General features: G+C 43.0%; 1 protein-coding gene across 1 annotated transcript in view; it reads right to left on the minus strand.

Annotated features, from left to right (window-relative positions):
• Window positions 1–301: 301 nt before the first annotated feature.
• Window positions 302–20,984, minus strand: part of LOC120018546 (transcription elongation factor SPT6-like) — a 41,884-nt gene continuing 21,201 nt past the window's right edge. The window contains exons 22-36 of the mRNA XM_038961765.1: window positions 7,443–7,610; window positions 6,537–6,664; window positions 6,158–6,365; window positions 5,840–5,987; window positions 5,498–5,640; window positions 5,166–5,306; window positions 4,856–5,051; window positions 4,308–4,546; window positions 4,027–4,140; window positions 3,646–3,770; window positions 3,027–3,139; window positions 2,843–2,920; window positions 2,171–2,349; window positions 1,821–2,044; window positions 302–1,598 (exon numbers count right to left, since the gene is read on the minus strand). Coding sequence (XP_038817693.1) covers window positions 1,412–1,598; window positions 1,821–2,044; window positions 2,171–2,349; window positions 2,843–2,920; window positions 3,027–3,139; window positions 3,646–3,770; window positions 4,027–4,140; window positions 4,308–4,546; window positions 4,856–5,051; window positions 5,166–5,306; window positions 5,498–5,640; window positions 5,840–5,987; window positions 6,158–6,365; window positions 6,537–6,664; window positions 7,443–7,610 — 2,391 coding nt within the window. The 3' untranslated portion in view covers window positions 302–1,411. The remainder of the gene's footprint in view (window positions 1,599–1,820; window positions 2,045–2,170; window positions 2,350–2,842; window positions 2,921–3,026; window positions 3,140–3,645; window positions 3,771–4,026; window positions 4,141–4,307; window positions 4,547–4,855; window positions 5,052–5,165; window positions 5,307–5,497; window positions 5,641–5,839; window positions 5,988–6,157; window positions 6,366–6,536; window positions 6,665–7,442; window positions 7,611–20,984) is intronic.

The raw sequence follows: 20,984 nt of genomic DNA on the forward strand, positions 1-20,984 counted from the left end.
TGAGTTTAGTAAAACAGTTGGACACTTCAGTAAGCAGTGACTGGTATTCAAAGCTTAATAACAAAGAGGACTTTCATGCTACTGATGGTGTTCCAGACTGGGACTAGACCCAAGCATTCAGACCAGCTCAGTTTGGGGGGAACAGAGTGTTCCCACCTCATACCACATTATATTAAATCAGCTGCATTGACAGTGTTTTTCAATGGTCTTTTGAATGGAATCATATTGTATTTTGTATGGTCTGACTACTTGAGAGGAACAATTGTTCGCAGTTGGCAAAGAAACAAGAGTCTTCTGTATTTGACATTTTTATGAAGGAAAGGCATTCAACAATGCTAACATACAGCTTTAATTAGTACTGCAGGCTGGCACTGATAGATCTCTTATTTGTTATGGACTCATTTTGTTTGTGGATTACATGAGAACATGATGAATACTAAAAATAACTGACACTGTTCTTACATGAGTTGAATTCAACTACAGGAAGTGAATTTGATAGGTTTAAAATACATTCATATGGGTTAAATACATTGACAGAGGATAACATTTAAGTGTACTGTATATTACAGGACAGTAGCTGTAATGTGAATATGCTGATGTAGCACAGTATGCACAGACCACAACATGTTTCAGTTGGCAATGCATTTAAAAATACTAAAAACATTCAAAGTAAAAAAAAAAAAATACAGTTAGTAAAAGTGCTTGAGGTCCTATACTTATTCTGTTCAACACTTCCAAGTAATACTGTCAATTTTCTTCATTGTGTTACACTCAGAGTAGACATGAAGCCTGTATAGCTAATGTAGGCTAAAACCTATACCTAGTCAGCTCTCAGGCAATACACCAAGCAGCAACTGGATATGAATCCAGAAACTTACAAGTGATTAAAATGGCCTAAGACTCATGTGACAAAGATAAAATGGTATAGATATAATATACATGGTACTACAAATTGCCTTTTCAAACCCCTACTGAGAGATAGTTAATATTCATATAGCATATGTTACAGTAACCTCGGGTGTGATTCAGAAAGAAATAGTTTTCATTGGTTTTTGTTGCATCACATGCATTTGAAGTTAATACGCTTAAAACCTGGTTTAAACAAGGCATGCAGTTTTCATTGTTTCCAGTACATTCCACTAAAATTGCAAGCGAGAAACAGTGCTACCAAAGAAGTGATAATCAACGTTTCCAACCATCTTCTTTAGGTGAATTTGAAACAAACCACTGTTATCAAATACATTTTCCACGTGCAATTCAGTCATCCATGTTGGTCACCATCATCTTATCCTTCAATGTGACCAACTGAAGCAGTGAAGTGTATGCAGTAATATATAATGAGTCCAGTTCATATACAGTACAGTAGGGGTGAGTAATAGTGGGATCAGGAGAAGGAAAGTCTACTCTGGACCTAGCGATCCATCTCATCCAGCAGTGGTGTGGCGTCTCCAGCGAGGGACATGGGAGTGCTCTCGATCATGGGGCTGGGAGAAGGTCGTGGGGTCATTCTGGGCCTCGTCTTTTTGCGCTCTGCCTCTTTCTCCTGGAGCCACTGCTCGGCCATCTTTCCCCAGTCCACCGCTGTGTGGGAAGTTGCCCTGAGGGTTGGGAGCAGGGAGAGAAGATAACTCACTATTTACTTACTCACTCGCAATGTAGCAGTTGTATGCTTCCTGAACAATTAGAGGTAAGTTATCTGCCGTTGGAAACTTCTGTAAGTACGCAGCTACATACATGGACCATAATCTCTCAATTTGAATGACCCATAGTTTCTCTATTGGATAATTCTGTCTAAGAGCTAGTTTTGAGAGGTGACTTACTTTGGTGTTGGTGTCCTGTGGTGGCGGGAGGAGGATGTTGATGATGGTGTGGAGGAGGAAGGGCGGTGTCCATGTCCGTGTGATCCGTGTGAGGACTGGGGAGTGCTGCTGGGGTACTGGGGCGTGGTGATAGTCTGCTGCTGGCTGGGGGTGGGGGTGGTGTATGAATAGCTGGGCGTCAGAAGGGGAGTAGCAATGGGCTGCTGAGCTGGTGTGGCAAACACCTGGGACAGAAAAAAGAAGGGCTCATGTTGAACAGAAATATGAAAAACTGATAGAGATGAAAGTCCAAAGTTTTTGTGATTGTGACATTCAGATATACAGTAAGCGTCTGTGTATTCCAAACGTACATGATAGGCGCTGCTGCTCCCCCCTCCGCCGCTGCTGCCACCAGTATAGCCGTACTGGCTGGATGCCCATCCGGCAGGTGTGGTGTTGGGGTTCTGGCCCTGGCCCGTTACCGCGGCAATGGCACTGAACATCTGAGAGGTCATGTTCTGAGGGAGGGCGTTCACTGCACGAGTCAGATCTGAGTGACAGACACACAGGGCATACATAACACATACAACTTTATACATTAGGAGAAGATTAAACAGAGAAACTGTTTCTTAAAAGTCCTTAAAATGCTGACGATTTCAACCTTAGGATGTATGAAATGTTAAAAACCAATTGAGGTAACATACAGTATATCATAGCCATAGAAATCCTGGGGAGTGAGTATACACAATAACTGACATAGGACCGGGACAATACCAGTATCACGATACTCGTTAGTATCGTGGCAAGGAAACAAAGCACAACGCAGATTTAACTTCTTTAGGAAAACAGCCCTAATGCTGGAAACAAACATAATTATGTTGTCATCCAGAGTCACATGTATTCATTTTTTACCAAGCTATAGCACACAATATTCTACATACAGCAGGTTTTTAAATTACCAAAGAGTTTAATCTGCTTCGTGTTTTCCTTTTTGCCATGGAAAAAATATGGCGATACTGGTATCGTCCCAGCACTAAACTGACCTGCAATGTTAATATTGGCTGGCGTGGCATTGACAGAGGCTGGGGTTCGTGTTCTACTGCTACTGCTGGGAGTAATCCCTGTAGGAGAAATACCAAATATCAGATAACAGAAGTGATCCATTATTAGAGCACGATTACCCTGGACTGTAGGTTTCATTGTGTGGCATTCTGTGTAGGCTCTGACCTGCCACTGGCTCTTGGAAATGGTCTTTGAACCAGCGGAAGAGTCCATTGACTGTGGGAAAAATCTGGCCTCTGTATCTGAACCCCTCAGGCGTGACAGTCACAAACTCAACCCTGCATGCCAGAGAAAAGTCATGCCATTCTGATTATGACAATATAACAATGACAGTACATTATGTGACATTACATTACAACACCACAGTATAGTACTTTATGAAAGTTCACTGAACAGTGATGATTACTGTGGATACATGTGACAAACCCTCCTGAGCGAGTGAGAGAGAAGTAAATAAGGGTTAATGTTTATGTCCTTTCATGTCTCTAAACAAGCACCAATAATCACTCTTTCTCTTGGCAGGCAACAGCGGCAGAGACAAAAAGGTGCTTTATGCTTCCCCTACTGTACTGACACACATTCTGTGTTTGGGTTTTGGGGGTGAGGCAGTTCCATTTCCAACACGAGAGCTTTTTTCTTTAGGGTGTCAATTGCACATGAAAGAAAATGAAGCCAAGTACATTTCCAGCATTTCTATATCTATGCAAATTCATGCATTGTATGAATGGGTGTTTATTTGAATGACAAAGGCAGCGGCTAGTGTGGTTGGCAGTCCTGAGGTAACCTTGGTTTTCCGCGGGGCTGGTAACCGAGCAGAAACTTCCCTGGCAGCTCTCTACAGGCAGACACATAGTAGGGGATGAATGTAGGCTTTTCCTTCTTGCTTTTCACCAAGACCTCCTCCATTTTCTGCAATTCAAAAAACAGGGATGGCAGCTGATGATCAATCGAAGAGAATTGAAAAGGTTTCTATCCCATCTGTCTCTTTGAAACTCTTATTCTCTCTCTCTCAAACACACACACACACACACACACACACACACACACACACACACACACACACACACACACACACACACACTGGCAGATAGACTTATACACACATAAATACACATTCATACACAATGATACTGTGAATTGAAAGAAAGTATATCCTTGTTCCTACCTTTCGGTCTCCACCATTGCATTCTTGAAAATACTTGTGACCAAGTAGATCGCGAGCAAACGCAGCCATTGGTTGAACGTATCTGGCTGTGATTTCATCCAGATCTTCAAATTCCTGAGAAAAAGGTCAAACAACCTAGTGAAACACATTGGTTTCATGCCAAATGGCGCCCTATTCCCTACATAGTGCACTACTTCTGTGGATTATATAGGGACGCACATAATGATATTCATACAGGCATATACTGCTTCATAATGAAGAAGCCTGTGAATGGAGCTGACCTCAGTGTTGATCCACAGGGTATGTCCCAGGCTGAAGGCGTTCTCCTTGCCCTCCTCTCGTACGTCAATGTGCTGGTAGATGCCATCAGCAACCTTCCAAGTAACAGTCAGGTGGTTCTCTCCCTTACTGCTGGGCCTGATGATCACATCTCCCTGGTCCATGGACTCCATCATCTTCTCTGCCTGCTTGAAGTTGATGTTATGGAACGATGGGTGGGCTATCACCCTCTTGATGTAGGCTACATGGAGTGGAAAGATGTATTTTAGCGTTTGGTATTATATTATTAGGCCTGGTTTCCCAGACACAGATGTAGCCTAGTCCTGGACTAAAAAACACTTTAAATTGAACATTTCCAATGACCATGCTTCTTATTCCAGGACTAGGCTTAATCTGTGTCCCGGAAACTAGCCTAAAATCTACTCTTACTACCATTACCAAAATCAACCAATAATAAAAGATGAATCAATAATGTAATTTTATCCATTTATCAATTCCAGCTATGTTCTCCATCTAGAGTTGTACAGTAAGATCTCAGACAGGTTCACACTTGTTCTCTGCTGTTTCTTCTTGGCCTCGTCCTCCTGCTTCACATCCTCTGTCTCAGTGTCAAAGTCGTAGTAGGTGTCCTTGGGAAGCTTCCACTCATTGTTCTTATCCGACAGGTCTGACGTCCGACAGGTCAGATCCACACTGAGCTTCTCAATGTCAATCTTCATGATCCTGCAGTGCACTGTCATGCCCACCTACAGCAGGTTCAAGTTAGTGTTATATGACTTTTATAAAGTGTTATGACTTTGGTAATTGACTGTTAGTTATACTGAAATCGAGAGATATTTTGGGGGAAACTACAGTAATACCTTAACCCTTTCTTCAGGGTGCTTGACCACTTTGTCACTGAGGAACTTGGTTGGGATAAAGCCGGTGACTCCGTTGTCCATGCGACAGCGGACCCCAATAGCTTGGCCAGGGCAGGAGCCACTGTCAAAATGATTCCACACCTGCCAAAGAAAACAGAGGCTATGTCAGACTTTGTTGATCAAAAAGACAGCTGTGGTCAATAAAACTATAGCAACAAATAACAATAATCTAGGAACTTAAAACCCGATAACCCACCACTCTTCAGATGGGCTGTCACTCACAGTGTGCGAGTATAGATTGTAGCAGAATATGGAGCATATCAGATTCTCACCTCGCTGAGCTCAGGGAAGTTATCCTGCTGACAGAAAGGACACTGCCACAGACCTGTCTCATCATTCCTTATGGCCTGGTCATAACTCTCACCCTGGGGGCGGCGGTGAGCAATGCCTGTCACCACACTGGTGATCAGTTTACCTAGAGAGCCATGAAGACAGACAGACCGAGACCATGAAAATAGTGTTGAGATACCAATAAGGGAGTTATACATGTTTTCTACTATGTCCACATTGGGGCTATGACTCCCTGCACCAAAAAAGCATGGTAGTGTGCGTGTTAACCCATCATTTTGAAAGAGATATCAATAAGGCCCTGGTTGAGAAGGAACATTACGTACCGATGTAAAAGGTCTCTGGTGTCTCCTTGGTGAGCAGGTTGAAGATCTCCTCTGTGTTAGGTCCTCTGTAGGTGGACCTCAGGTCTTTGTACCTGCAGCTCAGCTCAGCACGGATGTCATACAGGGTGATGCCCTTGTTACCATAGCCCTGTGGACACAGAGTCTCAAACAGTGAATACTACAATGTCCTCAGATCAGGAAGAGGATGCAAGCTCTTCATAACCACCCAGAGTAGGACAACGGATGTGTTCCAAATGGCACCCTATTCCCTATATAGTGCACTACTTCTGGGATGCAGCCTACATCTCCCACACTGACCTGTCTTTCCAGCTCCTCAGCAAAGGCGTCCAAGTCTAGGTCTTTGAGCCGCTCCGGGTTTTCCAGGATCTCCTCCAGTGCTCCGGCCGGGTTGGCGTCCTCCGCTGACTCATCGTACTCCAGGGCATCCACGGCCATCTTCCTGGCCCACTCGTAGGTCTCTGGGTGCACCCGCGATCCGTCCAGAACCTCAATATAGGAGTCAGTACTGCAGGTAGGGAAAGACACTATTTAGTGAATTGGCTGTGTGATGATGTCAATAAAAGTAGTAGTGAATGTTACTATTATGAGTTAAATTTAAAATCAAAATATGGTTTTTAGTCTCAGGAATTTTCTGCAGTATTGCATGAATGACCATGCCCAATGTTCTGAGACCGACCTGTCTCCAAGTGAAGCTGTGTCAATCTTGATGAAACCAGCACAGTTGATGAAGACCTTGGGGCCCATGTGACACATGGTGACCAGTTGAGTGCGGTTTTCCAGACGAGTGTTATTTTGCTTCAGGATCTGGAAACAGAGATGGATAAGTGTACATGTAAAAGTATCTGTTCAGATGTCAGTACAGTAGAGCAGTGGTTCCCAAACTGTGGGTTGCGCAGGGTCCGGCTTTAAACTCACTCTTGAAAGTTGTAATAGTAGAATGCCAAAGGTGCAATTTCGAGTAGTGCATCATCAGTTTTCTCTTGTCATGTCAGTCATTGTATACCTTAGAGAGCTATTTATAACTTGTCAGAAATGTCCAGATCAACTAGCCCATGTCAGATAAAGTTTTTTTTGCTAGGTTTTTTTGCCCATAGATCTGTGGTAATGTTTGAATCATTCAAATATCACATGAATACACATTAGACATGTATAGAATTGCAAGAAAATTTGCTTTAAAACAGCAAAATCTTCTCTGCACCCTATGACAAAATGTGTAGAATTGCAGAAAATAAACTTTAAACCTGCAAATGTTCTCTCCACCAACAAGAGGGGTGTGAACAGTTTGTGTCATGAACAGTGCTTGTGCCCATAGAAATAGATGTGACGCGAGTGCAAGTGCGGAAGTGGGATTTCCCACAATGCTGGAAGGGGGGCCTGAGTGAAAAAGTTGAGGAACCCCTGCAGTAGAGTACTGAGAAACTATAATAATAAAAACATATAGGTACATATTGCTACTGTATATTGATCAAATCTATCTGGTAACACTTGGTATATTGTTGCTTTTATATCTGTGTAGTAACACTTTAATTACATTGTATTAACATGTTGGAAATCTAGATGCCTTATGTGATCTATGTCTTACCCTGAGCAGGTGGGATCCCTTCCTGGGCCCCAGGCCACAGACGTACTGCACCAGGCTCTGGGTGTAGGGGTGGGCCATGGCCCGGTTCACATCCACACCCACTTCATTCACCCGGTTGATGAACTCACAGTACAGAGCATTCAGCAGGTCCTCCTTCACTACATGCTCCTGTGTGGGAAGCAAACAGAGAACAGTTAGACTCACTCTTTACAGACACATTGATTCACAGACTTTGATTCAAACCAGACTATGATTATCATGTACAGTCAACTAGACTTGCTACTGCATTTGGGTGATTCCATTCCAGCATGGCCCGAAAATATTTATGTTATCACAGATTGTTCTGGGAATTCTCACAAAAACTTAATTGGGAGGAAGGATGTTTAACATGCTTTTAAAATTTGTATCACAAATCTTTTTAAAAACCTATACCTGCATCCTGTAAGACCCTATGATCCGTGAACCGTACATGTTACAGACAACATCTTGGTGTTTGGAACAATATACTCTTTAAACACATTACATTTCGAGAGTCGTTTTATACATTGACATTATAGGTTATTAACCAATCACAGCTAGGGCTGTTACGGTGACCAGAGTCATGACCGCAGTCAAATTCCACGTGACCATTTAGTCACGGTAACTAGGCCTCTCCAAGCTCTAATGCTGCTGATGGTCATTAGTAGCCTACCAAAGTCAGCACTCTATTGTCCCTCTAATGACTCTGGCATCAATGCAAATGTAATCAAAAATGTAATCTATAGGCTATTCAATTACGTGAGAAAACAGAGTTTTAATGGCTTCTATTAAAAAGAGGAGGTGCCCATCAGCTTTCTATAGGCTAAGCCTACTATATTTATTTCTCAAATAACCTAATATTAAGAAAATTGCTTTGCTTTACAACAGGTGTATAGCCTACCTGGCTGGAATGAAAATGAACCATGGCAAAAGCGCAAAAGCACATGGAATAAACAAACATACAGTCAATAACACAATAGGAAAAAAAGTATATTTACAGTGTGTGCAAATGAGGTAAGATAAAGGAGGTAAGGCAATACATAGGCCATAGTGGCAAAATAATTACAATTTAGCAATTAAACACTGGAGTGATAGATGTGCAGATGATGACGTGCAAGTAGAGATACTGGGGTGCAAAAGGGCATAAAAAAAATAACAGTATGGGGATGAGGTAGTTGGATGGGCTATGTACAGATGGGCTATGTACAGGTGCTGTGATCTGTGAGCTGCTCTGACAGCTGGTCCTTAGTTAGTGAGGGAGATATGAGTCTCCAGCTTCAGTGATTTTTGCAATTCGTTCCAGTCATTGGCAGCAAAGAACTGGAAGGAAAGGCGGCCAAAGTAGGAATTGGCATTGGGGGTGACCAGTGAAATATACCTGCTGGAGCGTGTGCTACAGGTGGGTGCTGCTATGGTGACCAGTGAGCTGAGATAAGGTGGGGCTTTACCTAGCAAAGACTTATAGATGACCTGGAGCCAGTGGGTTTGGCGACAAATATGAAGCGAGGGCCAGCCAACGAGAGCATTCAGGTCGCAGTGGTGGGTAGTATATGGGGCTTTGGTGACAAAGCGGATGACACTGTGATAGACTGCATCCAATTTGCTGAGTAGAGTGTTGGAGGCTATCTTGTAAATGACATCGCCGAAGTCAAGGATCGATAGGACAGTCAGTTTTACGGGGGTATGTTTGGCAGCATGAGTGAAGGATGCTTTGTTGCGAAATAGGAAGCCGATTCTAGATTTAATTTTGGATTGGAGATGCTTACTGTGAGTCTGGAAGGAGAGTTTACAGTCTAACCATATACATAGGTATTTGTAGATGTCCCCATATTCTAAGTCAGAAACGTCCAGAGTAGTGATGCTGGACGGGCGGGCAGGTGCTGGTAGCGATCGGTTGAAGAGCATGCATTTAGTTTTACTTGCATTTAAGAGCAGTTGGAGGCCACGGAAGGAGAGTTGTATGGCATTGAAACTCATCTGGCGGTTAGTTAACACAGTGTTCAAAGAAGGGCCAGAAGTATACAGAATGGTGTCGTCTGCGTAGAGGTGGATCAGAGAATTACAAGCAGCAAGAGCGACATCATTGATGTATACAGAGAAGAGAGTCGGCATGAGAATTTAACCCTGTGGCACCCCCATAGAGACTGCCAGAGGTCCAGACAACAGGCCCTCCAGCTTAACACACTGAACTCTGTCTGAGAAGTAGTTGGTGAACCAGGTGAAGCAGTCATTTGAGAAACCAAGGCTGTTGAATCTGCCGATAAGAATGTGGTGATTGACAGAGTCGAAAGCCTTGGCCAGGTCTATGAATACAGTTGCACAGTATTGTCTCTTATCGATGGAGGTTATGATATCATTTAGGACCTTGAGCGTGGCTGAGGCGCACCCATGACCAGCTCGGAAACCAGATTGCATAGCGGAGAAGGTACGGTGGGATTCGAAATGGTCTGTGATCTGTTTGCTAACTTGGCTTTCGAAGACCTTAGAAAGGCAGGGTAGGATAGATATAGGTCTGTAGCAGTTTGGGTCTAGAGTGTCTCCCCCTTTGAAGAGGGGGATGACCGGGGCAGCTTTCCAATCTTCGGGGATCTCAGACGATACGAAAGAAAGGTTGAACAGGCTAGTAATAGGGGTTGCAACAATTTTGGCTGATCATTTTAGAGAGGGTCCAGATTGTCTAGCCCAGCTGATTTGTAGGGGTCCAGATTTTGCAGCTTTTTCAGAACATCAGCTATCTTGATTTGGGTGAAGGAGAAATGGGGGAGGCTTGGGCAAGTTGCTGTGGGGGGTGCAGGGCTGTTGACCAGGGTAGGGGTGGCCAGGTGGAAAGCATGGCTAGCCGTAGAAAAATGCTTATTGAAATTCTCAATTATCGTGGATTTATTTATGTTTCCTAGCCTCAGTGCAGTGGGCGGCTGGGAGGAGGTGCTCTTATTCTCCATGGACTTTACAGTGTCCCATAACTTTTTGGAGTTTGTGCTGCAGGATGCAAATTTCTGTTTGAAAAAGCTAACCTTTGCTTTTCTAACTGCCTGTATATATTTGTTCCTAACTTCCCTGAAAAGTTGCATATCGCGGGGGCTATTTGATGCTAATGCAGTACGCCACAGGATGTTTTTGTGCTGGTCAAGGGCAGTCAGGTCTGGAGTGAACCACGGGGTATATCTGTTCCTGGTTCTAAATTTTTTGAATTGGGCATGCTTATTTAAGATTGTGAGGAAAGCACTTTTAAAGAATAACCAGGCATCTTCTACTAACGGAATGAGGTCAATATCCTTCCAGGATACCCGGGCCAGGTCGATTAGAAAGGCCTGCTCGCTGAAGTGTTTTAGGGAGCGTTTGACAGTGATGAAAAGTGGTCGTTTGACCGCAGACCCATTACGGACGCAAGCAACGAGGCAGTGATCGCTGAGATCCTGGTTGAAGACAGCGGAGGTGTATTTGGAGGGGAGGTTGGTTAGGATGATATCTATGAAGGGTGCCTGTGTTTACGGATTTGGGGTTGTACCTGGTAGGTTCATTGATAATTTGTGTGAGATTGAGGGCATCAAGCTTAGATTGTAGGATTGCCGGGGTGTTAAGCATGTCCCAGTTTAGGTCACCTAACAGCACGAGCTCTGAAGATAGATGGGGGGCAATCAATTCACATATGGTGTCCAGGGCACAGCTGGGGGCAGAAGGTGGTCTATAGCAAGCGGCAACGGTGAAAGACTTGTTTCTGGAAAGGTGGATTTTTAAAAGTAGAAGCTCAAATTGTTTGGTCACAGACCTGGATAGTAAGACAGAACTCTGCAGGCTATCACTGCAGTAGATTGCAACTCCGCCCCCTTTGGCAGTTCTATCTTGTCGGAAAATGTTATAGTTAGGGATGGAAATTTCTGGGTTTTTGGTGGCCTTCCTAAGCCAGGATTCAGACACGGCTAGGACATCCAGGTTGGCAGAGTGTGCTAAAGCAGTGAATAAAACAAACTTAGGGAGGAGGCTTCTAATGTCAACATGCATGAAACCAAGGCTTTTACGGTTACAGAAGTCAACAAATGAGAGCGCCTGGGGAATGGGAGTGCAGCTAGGCACTGCAGGGCCTGGATTAACCTCTACATCACCAAAGGAACAGAGGAAAAGTAGGATAAGGGTACGGCTAAAGGCTATAAGAACTGGTCGTCTAGTACGTTCGGAACAGAGAGTAAAAGGAGCAGATTTCTGGGCACGGAAGAATAGATGCAAGGCATAATGTACAGACAAAGTGGAGGTAAACCTAGGCATTGAGTGACGATGAGAGAGGTATTGTCTCTAGAGACATCAATTAAACCAGATAAGGTCACAGCATGTGTGGGAGGTGGGACAAGAGGGTTAGCTGAGGCATATTGAGCAGGGCTGGAGGCTCTACAGTGAAATAAGACAATAATCACTGACCAAAACAGCAATGGACAAGGCATATTGACATTAGGGAGAGGCATGCGTAGCCGAGTGATCACAGGGTCCAGTGAGGAGCTGGGCGGGCTGGAGACACGGCGATTCAGACAGCTAGCGGGCCGGGGCTAGCAGAAGGGCCTTAGAGGGACGTTGCGACGGAAGAAGTCTGTTGTAGCCCCCTTGTGCGGTTACATCGGCAGACCAGTCGTGATGGATCAGCAGGGGTCCGTGTAGTAAAAGGGTCCAGGCCAATTGGAAAAATAGGTATAGTAGCCCAAGAAATTGGCTGATGGACCTCTTCAGCTAACAGTCCGGTAATCGCGCTGTGCAGACTGGCAGGAGTTGTCCGAGCTAAAGGTTAGGTGATGACCGCTAGCAGTGGCTAGCTGACTACTAGCTAGTAGCTAGCTTCTGTTGGGGGTTCTGGTTCTAAAGTAAAGAAAATAGCAGATCTATACCACATTGGGTGAGGCGGGTTGCAGGAGAGTATGTTGAAGTTGGAGATAAGAAAAAAATAAAAATATATATGCGAAGAAAAAAAATATAAAAAGATATATATAAATATATATAATACACGGGACACGACAAGATGAAGACAAAGACGCCTGACTGCTACATCACTTGTGAATGATGTATTATCACTTGTGATTGATGGATTATCACTTGTGAATGATGCCCAGCGTGTGCAGTAAGGCAAGAAACAGCACATGCCTTTTTTCTGTGTGACCTTTTCAAATCATAGTCGCACACCTCATGTAGTCTAGCCCATAGGCCTATATGTTTTGATAAGGTTTGTATCACAACTTAAGCGATCAAATTACTTCTTAAAATTAAGCACATTAATCCGCTTTACAACTGGTGTAGAGCCTTACTGGTATACAAAGTGGGTGCGTGAGTTTCAAGTTTAGGGAAGATAAGTTTCACCATAAATATGCACCTTTATAATAAAGCATTACATCCATAATCTCATTTGCGGTCACTTTTGAGAACAGCGGGAGCTAATTGATTGCATTTTGGAATATTTGTGCTTATAGCCTACTGCCGTGTGCGCATTGCTGTACTTATAATGTGAAGAAATAGCCTAATAGTTTATAAACGTTTTAAGATAAACATTCTGATCTGTTGCATCAGCCTCATTGCTTTTTTTGTTGCAACAATTTCAATGATTTTACTGAGTTAATGTTCATTTGAGGAAATCAATCAATTGAAATAAATTCATTAGGCCTTAATCTATGGATTTCACATGACTGGGAACAGACACCTTGAAAAAAATGGGCCTCAGGATCTTGTTGCGGTGTTTTTGTGCATTGAAATTGCCAATCAATAAAATGGAATTGTGTTCGTTGTCCGTAGCTTATGCCTGCCCATACCATAACCCCACCGCCACCATGGGGCACTCTGTTCACAATGTTGACATCAGAATACCGCTCACCCACACGACGCCGTACACACAGTCTGCGGTTGTGAGGCCGGTTGGACGTACTGCCACATTCTCTAAAACAATGTTGGAGGCGGATCATAGTAGAGACATTAACATAAAATGCTCTGCCAACAGCTCTGGTGAACATTCCTGCAGTCAGCAGGACAACTGCACGCTCCCTCAAAACTGTGGCATTTTAGAGTTACCTTTTATTGTCCCCCAGCACAAGGTACACATGTGTAATGATCATGCTGTTTAATCAGCTTCTTGATATGCCACATTTGCCAGGTTGATGGATTATCTTGGCAAAGGAGAAATGCTCACTAGTAGGGATGTAAACAAATTTGGGCATGAAATTTGAGAGAAATAAGCTTTTTGTGCATATGGAACATTTCCAGGATATTTTATTTCAGTTTATGAAACATGGGACCAACACTTCACATGTTGCGTTGATATTTTTGTTCAGTGTAATTTGGGTTCTATCGCATCCCACAACTGTCCCAGAGTATGTTTAGAATATTTATTTCTCACACAGAAGGACAAGTTGACCAATAGAATAGGTCAACTTTTGTACTATTTGGGATAGTAGATTGACATAGGCTAGTGCTTTCGCTGTTCATTAGGCCTACTCATCTTGCTGGCTGACAAAAACTAAATTCTTCAATATGCACCTCGGAATTCGATAAGACGGACGCGCGCAGTTACATCCCCGATGTGTCAGTCTTCACTTGTAGCCTACTTCGGAGCTGAGATGCCTGTGAGAAGGACCCGATCACGTGACGGGCATTGGCTAATAACAATTGAGATATCTGAGAGAGTCATGTAAGTGAGAGGTGCTTTGGAGCACGGCTGCCAAGAGAAGGGAATTATAATTATTATATTCAGCCCAAGGGCAGAACGGCCACTTTGGCCGCAAAAGGCATGGATTTTTTAGGGGGCATTACGGCCACACAAGGGAGATGCAAGTTGCTGTGGGGGGTGCAGGGCTGTTGACCAGGGTAGGGGTGGCCAGGTGGAAAGCATGGCTAGCCGTAGAAAAATGCTTATTGAAATTCTCAATTATCGTGGATTTATTTATGTTTCCTAGCCTCAGTGCAGTGGGCGGCTGGGAGGAGGTGCTCTTATTCTCCATGGACTTTACAGTGTCCCATAACTTTTTGGAGTTTGTGCTGCAGGATGCAAATTTCTGTTTGAAAAAGCTAACCTTTGCTTTTCTAACTGCCTGTATATATTTGTTCCTAACTTCCCTGAAAAGTTGCATATCGCGGGGGCTATTTGATGCTAATGCAGTACGCCACAGGATGTTTTTGTGCTGGTCAAGGGCAGTCAGGTCTGGAGTGAACCACGGGGTATATCTGTTCCTGGTTCTAAATTTTTTGAATTGGGCATGCTTATTTAAGATTGTGAGGAAAGCACTTTTAAAGAATAACCAGGCATCTTCTACTAACGGAATGAGGTCAATATCCTTCCAGGATACCCGGGCCAGGTCGATTAGAAAGGCCTGCTCGCTGAAGTGTTTTAGGGAGCGTTTGACAGTGATGAAAAGTGGTCGTTTGACCGCAGACCCATTACGGACGCAAGCAACGAGGCAGTGATCGCTGAGATCCTGGTTGAAGACAGCGGAGGTGTATTTGGAGGGGAGGTTGGTTAGGATGATATCTATGAAGGGTGCCTGTGTTTACGGATTTGGGGTTGTACCTGGTAGGTTCATTGATAATTTGTGTGAGATTGAGGGCATCAAGCTTAGATTGTAGGATTGCCGGGGTGTTAAGCATGTCCCAGTTTAGGTCACCTAACAGCACGAGCTCTGAAGATAGATGGGGGGCAATCAATTCACATATGGTGTCCAGGGCACAGCTGGGGGCAGAAGGTGGTCTATAGCAAGCGGCAACGGTGAAAGACTTGTTTCTGGAAAGGTGGATTTTTAAAAGTAGAAGCTCAAATTGTTTGGTCACAGACCTGGATAGTAAGACAGAACTCTGCAGGCTATCACTGCAGTAGATTGCAACTCCGCCCCCTTTGGCAGTTCTATCTTGTCGGAAAATGTTATAGTTAGGGATGGAAATTTCTGGGTTTTTGGTGGCCTTCCTAAGCCAGGATTCAGACACGGCTAGGACATCCAGGTTGGCAGAGTGTGCTAAAGCAGTGAATAAAACAAACTTAGGGAGGAGGCTTCTAATGTCAACATGCATGAAACCAAGGCTTTTACGGTTACAGAAGTCAACAAATGAGAGCGCCTGGGGAATGGGAGTGCAGCTAGGCACTGCAGGGCCTGGATTAACCTCTACATCACCAAAGGAACAGAGGAAAAGTAGGATAAGGGTACGGCTAAAGGCTATAAGAACTGGTCGTCTAGTACGTTCGGAACAGAGAGTAAAAGGAGCAGATTTCTGGGCACGGAAGAATAGATGCAAGGCATAATGTACAGACAAAGTGGAGGTAAACCTAGGCATTGAGTGACGATGAGAGAGGTATTGTCTCTAGAGACATCAATTAAACCAGATAAGGTCACAGCATGTGTGGGAGGTGGGACAAGAGGGTTAGCTGAGGCATATTGAGCAGGGCTGGAGGCTCTACAGTGAAATAAGACAATAATCACTGACCAAAACAGCAATGGACAAGGCATATTGACATTAGGGAGAGGCATGCGTAGCCGAGTGATCACAGGGTCCAGTGAGGAGCTGGGCGGGCTGGAGACACGGCGATTCAGACAGCTAGCGGGCCGGGGCTAGCAGAAGGGCCTTAGAGGGACGTTGCGACGGAAGAAGTCTGTTGTAGCCCCCTTGTGCGGTTACATCGGCAGACCAGTCGTGATGGATCAGCAGGGGTCCGTGTAGTAAAAGGGTCCAGGCCAATTGGAAAAATAGGTATAGTAGCCCAAGAAATTGGCTGATGGACCTCTTCAGCTAACAGTCCGGTAATCGCGCTGTGCAGACTGGCAGGAGTTGTCCGAGCTAAAGGTTAGGTGATGACCGCTAGCAGTGGCTAGCTGACTACTAGCTAGTAGCTAGCTTCTGTTGGGGGTTCTGGTTCTAAAGTAAAGAAAATAGCAGATCTATACCACATTGGGTGAGGCGGGTTGCAGGAGAGTATGTTGAAGTTGGAGATAAGAAAAAAATAAAAATATATATGCGAAGAAAAAAAATATAAAAAGATATATATAAATATATATAATACACGGGACACGACAAGATGAAGACAAAGACGCCTGACTGCTACATCACTTGTGAATGATGTATTATCACTTGTGATTGATGGATTATCACTTGTGAATGATGCCCAGCGTGTGCAGTAAGGCAAGAAACAGCACATGCCTTTTTTCTGTGTGACCTTTTCAAATCATAGTCGCACACCTCATGTAGTCTAGCCCATAGGCCTATATGTTTTGATAAGGTTTGTATCACAACTTAAGCGATCAAATTACTTCTTAAAATTAAGCACATTAATCCGCTTTACAACTGGTGTAGAGCCTTACTGGTATACAAAGTGGGTGCGTGAGTTTCAAGTTTAGGGAAGATAAGTTTCACCATAAATATGCACCTTTATAATAAAGCATTACATCCATAATCTCATTTGCGGTCACTTTTGAGAACAGCGGGAGCTAATTGATTGCATTTTGGAATATTTGTGCTTATAGCCTACTGCCGTGTGCGCATTGCTGTACTTATAATGTGAAGAAATAGCCTAATAGTTTATAAACGTTTTAAGATAAACATTCTGATCTGTTGCATCAGCCTCATTGCTTTTTTTGTTGCAACAATTTCAATGATTTTACTGAGTTAATGTTCATTTGAGGAAATCAATCAATTGAAATAAATTCATTAGGCCTTAATCTATGGATTTCACATGACTGGGAACAGACACCTTGAAAAAAATGGGCCTCAGGATCTTGTTGCGGTGTTTTTGTGCATTGAAATTGCCAATCAATAAAATGGAATTGTGTTCGTTGTCCGTAGCTTATGCCTGCCCATACCATAACCCCACCGCCACCATGGGGCACTCTGTTCACAATGTTGACATCAGAATACCGCTCACCCACACGACGCCGTACACACAGTCTGCGGTTGTGAGGCCGGTTGGACGTACTGCCACATTCTCTAAAACAATGTTGGAGGCGGATCATAGTAGAGACATTAACATAAAATGCTCTGCCAACAGCTCTGGTGAACATTCCTGCAGTCAGCAGGACAACTGCACGCTCCCTCAAAACTGTGGCATTTTAGAGTTACCTTTTATTGTCCCCCAGCACAAGGTACACATGTGTAATGATCATGCTGTTTAATCAGCTTCTTGATATGCCACATTTGCCAGGTTGATGGATTATCTTGGCAAAGGAGAAATGCTCACTAGTAGGGATGTAAACAAATTTGGGCATGAAATTTGAGAGAAATAAGCTTTTTGTGCATATGGAACATTTCCAGGATATTTTATTTCAGTTTATGAAACATGGGACCAACACTTCACATGTTGCGTTGATATTTTTGTTCAGTGTAATTTGGGTTCTATCGCATCCCACAACTGTCCCAGAGTATGTTTAGAATATTTATTTCTCACACAGAAGGACAAGTTGACCAATAGAATAGGTCAACTTTTGTACTATTTGGGATAGTAGATTGACATAGGCTAGTGCTTTCGCTGTTCATTAGGCCTACTCATCTTGCTGGCTGACAAAAACTAAATTCTTCAATATGCACCTCGGAATTCGATAAGACGGACGCGCGCAGTTACATCCCCGATGTGTCAGTCTTCACTTGTAGCCTACTTCGGAGCTGAGATGCCTGTGAGAAGGACCCGATCACGTGACGGGCATTGGCTAATAACAATTGAGATATCTGAGAGAGTCATGTAAGTGAGAGGTGCTTTGGAGCACGGCTGCCAAGAGAAGGGAATTATAATTATTATATTCAGCCCAAGGGCAGAACGGCCACTTTGGCCGCAAAAGGCATGGATTTTTTAGGGGGCATTACGGCCACACAAGGGAGATGCCGCCAATAAATTCAAGGCATGGTGAGAATATTATCAAGTGCTTGTCAAATGATGAATGAGAGACTGATGAAGTGTGTGCAGCCTGCACAAGAAACAAAGCAGAGCTCATGCCTTCCATGCAACTTTTTTCAAATCATCATTAGTCACATCATGCAGCCTTAGAATGTATAAAAGCATTTAAACATACAGTATAGCCCAATGTTTGTATCACAACTATAGTTGCTAAAATAAGCATATAGGAATACCTATTTCCTTGTTAACAGCTCAACACAGAATAGCCGCACGTGCGTACTCCCTCGGAAATCATTTGGAGAAAATATCCTTTCTATTTTATTCAGCTACGTTCAATTGTATTCTTCATACTATAAAATAATATAAAATAATGCCATGGAATTCTAAGCCAATCTTGTATGCTAAATGAACTAGTGTGGCCCACAGCCATATGGCATAGCTAGATCAGGGCATAACATACGGTCATTTCAGAGTATGCTATTCTGTTCTTCTGAAATAGACAACATTTTCTTCATAACATGTTTCTTAAGACCTGTTTAAAATAAATAATGGATTGATTGTGAGGGCTATATTAAATGGATTTATTAGACTTTATTTTTTATTTTTATGTAGACGTTTCAAAGGTCTGCATCAGTGGCTTGTAGGCTATGCGTGGAAGCCAGGAGATGCTAAACGTGTTTATGTTAATTACCGTGAGACTGGCAGTTAGGAGTATGATGACACCAAGGTGTTGTCTGTATCAAGTACGGTTCACGGATCATTGGGTCTTACAGGGGGCATGTATGGGTCAAAAAGGTCCTAAAATGGCCACTTTCATCATGATTTTACAAAAAAACATAGATAGCACATCAAACATTCTTCCTCCCAATGAAGTTTATATGTGAGAATTTTGAGAACAATCTAAAATCCCCCCCCCAAAAAAAATTGGGCCATGCAGGCATGGAATCGTCCATTTAGTAGGGGTTTCTAAAGGATCTCTGTAAACCCTCAGTGTGATTTCATCAAAGCCACCACTAGGTGATGATGATCTCCCAAGCATGCCTGGCCTAATGGAAACAGGAGTTGCGTCCTGAATGGCACTCTATTCACTGTATAGTGCACTACTTCTTTTTTTTTGTATAAGTATTTTTATTGGAATTTCACCCATATTAAGAGATACAACAACAGAGACAAAGCAACAACAAAAAAATAGCACTCACTTACACATACATATACAGTATATCACAAAAGTGAGTACACCCCTCACGTTTTTGTAAATATTTGAGTATATCTTTTCATGTGACAACACTGAAGAAATGACACTTTGCTACAATGTAAAGTAGTGAGTGTACAGCTTGTATAACAGTGTAAATTTGCTGTCCCCTCAAAATAACTCTTTGGAGGGAGTTGAAAGTCCGTGTTGCCCAGCAACAGCCCCAAAACATCACTGCTCTAGAGGAGATCTGCATGGAGGAATGGGCCAAAATACCAGCAACAGTGTGTGAAAACCTTGTGAAGACTTACAGAAAACGTTTGACCTCTGTCATTGCCAACAAAGGGTATATAACAAAGTATTGAGATAAACTTTTGTTATTGACCAAATACTTATTTTCCACCATAATTTGCAAATAAATTCATTAAAAATCCTACAATGTGATTTTCTGGATTTTTCTTTCTCATTTTGTCTGTCATAGTTGAAGTGTACCTATGATGAAAATTACAGGCCTCTCTCATCTTTTTAAGTGGGAGAACTTGCACAATAGGTGGCTGACTAAATACTTTTTTCCCCCACTGTATATACACATACATACACATATACATACATACACACACATACACACCCATACATACGTACACCATTTTCCTCTCTCCGCTTCTCTCACCCCATCCCCATCATTGCGTCTCCCAATACATACATTTTAAACAAACATAAATTAAACAAAAAAGCTCAATTTAAACTAAGAAGTTAGGTTCCACACATGGAACATACAGTGTAATTCTGAAATACATAGATCACCACCATTCTAAGAGAATCCTTGCAGCATAATAGCTGATACCTCAGGTTCTAGGTAATTTAGATAGGGTTCCCATACTTTGTAGAACTGATCTGTTTTAGAATGCAATGTACATGTCAGATATTCCAGAGGCACCCATTCAAATAGTATCTTATGCCAATCTTTAATAGAAGGAACCTTATCACTAATCCACTGTAAAAGGATGTTTTTCCTCGCTGCAAAGGTAAGGATGTTGTAAAGCCTCCTCTACCCACAGAAGTAACATGCCTACTAGGGAGACCCAACAGTAAAGAAACTGGGTCCAAATCTAGATCAACCCCTAGGATCTTTTCAATTTCTTGCAGAACACCAGACCAGTATCTTTGTATTTTGGTACATGACCATAAACAATGTGTTTGGGTGCGTGTATCAGTTTTGCATTTAAGACACTGAAGAGAAGAGGAAGAGGGGCTAAAAGGATGTCTGCGATTTGGGGATATATGCAATCTGTGTATTATTCTTAATTTGATTGCTCTAGTACGATTACATATAGATATTGTTTTTGCATATCTCCAAATGTCCTCCCACATCTCTTTGTCAATAGTAACAGACAATTCTTTCTCCCACACTCGTTTCACCCTCTGTGTGTCGACAGCAGAAAAGGACCTTAAAGCATCATAAAACAGACTTACAGACATTTTCCTTTGTGGGAAAAAAAGC

Source organism: Salvelinus namaycush, chromosome 23, assembly GCF_016432855.1.
Source record: "Salvelinus namaycush isolate Seneca chromosome 23, SaNama_1.0, whole genome shotgun sequence".
NCBI lineage: Eukaryota > Metazoa > Chordata > Actinopteri > Salmoniformes > Salmonidae > Salvelinus > Salvelinus namaycush.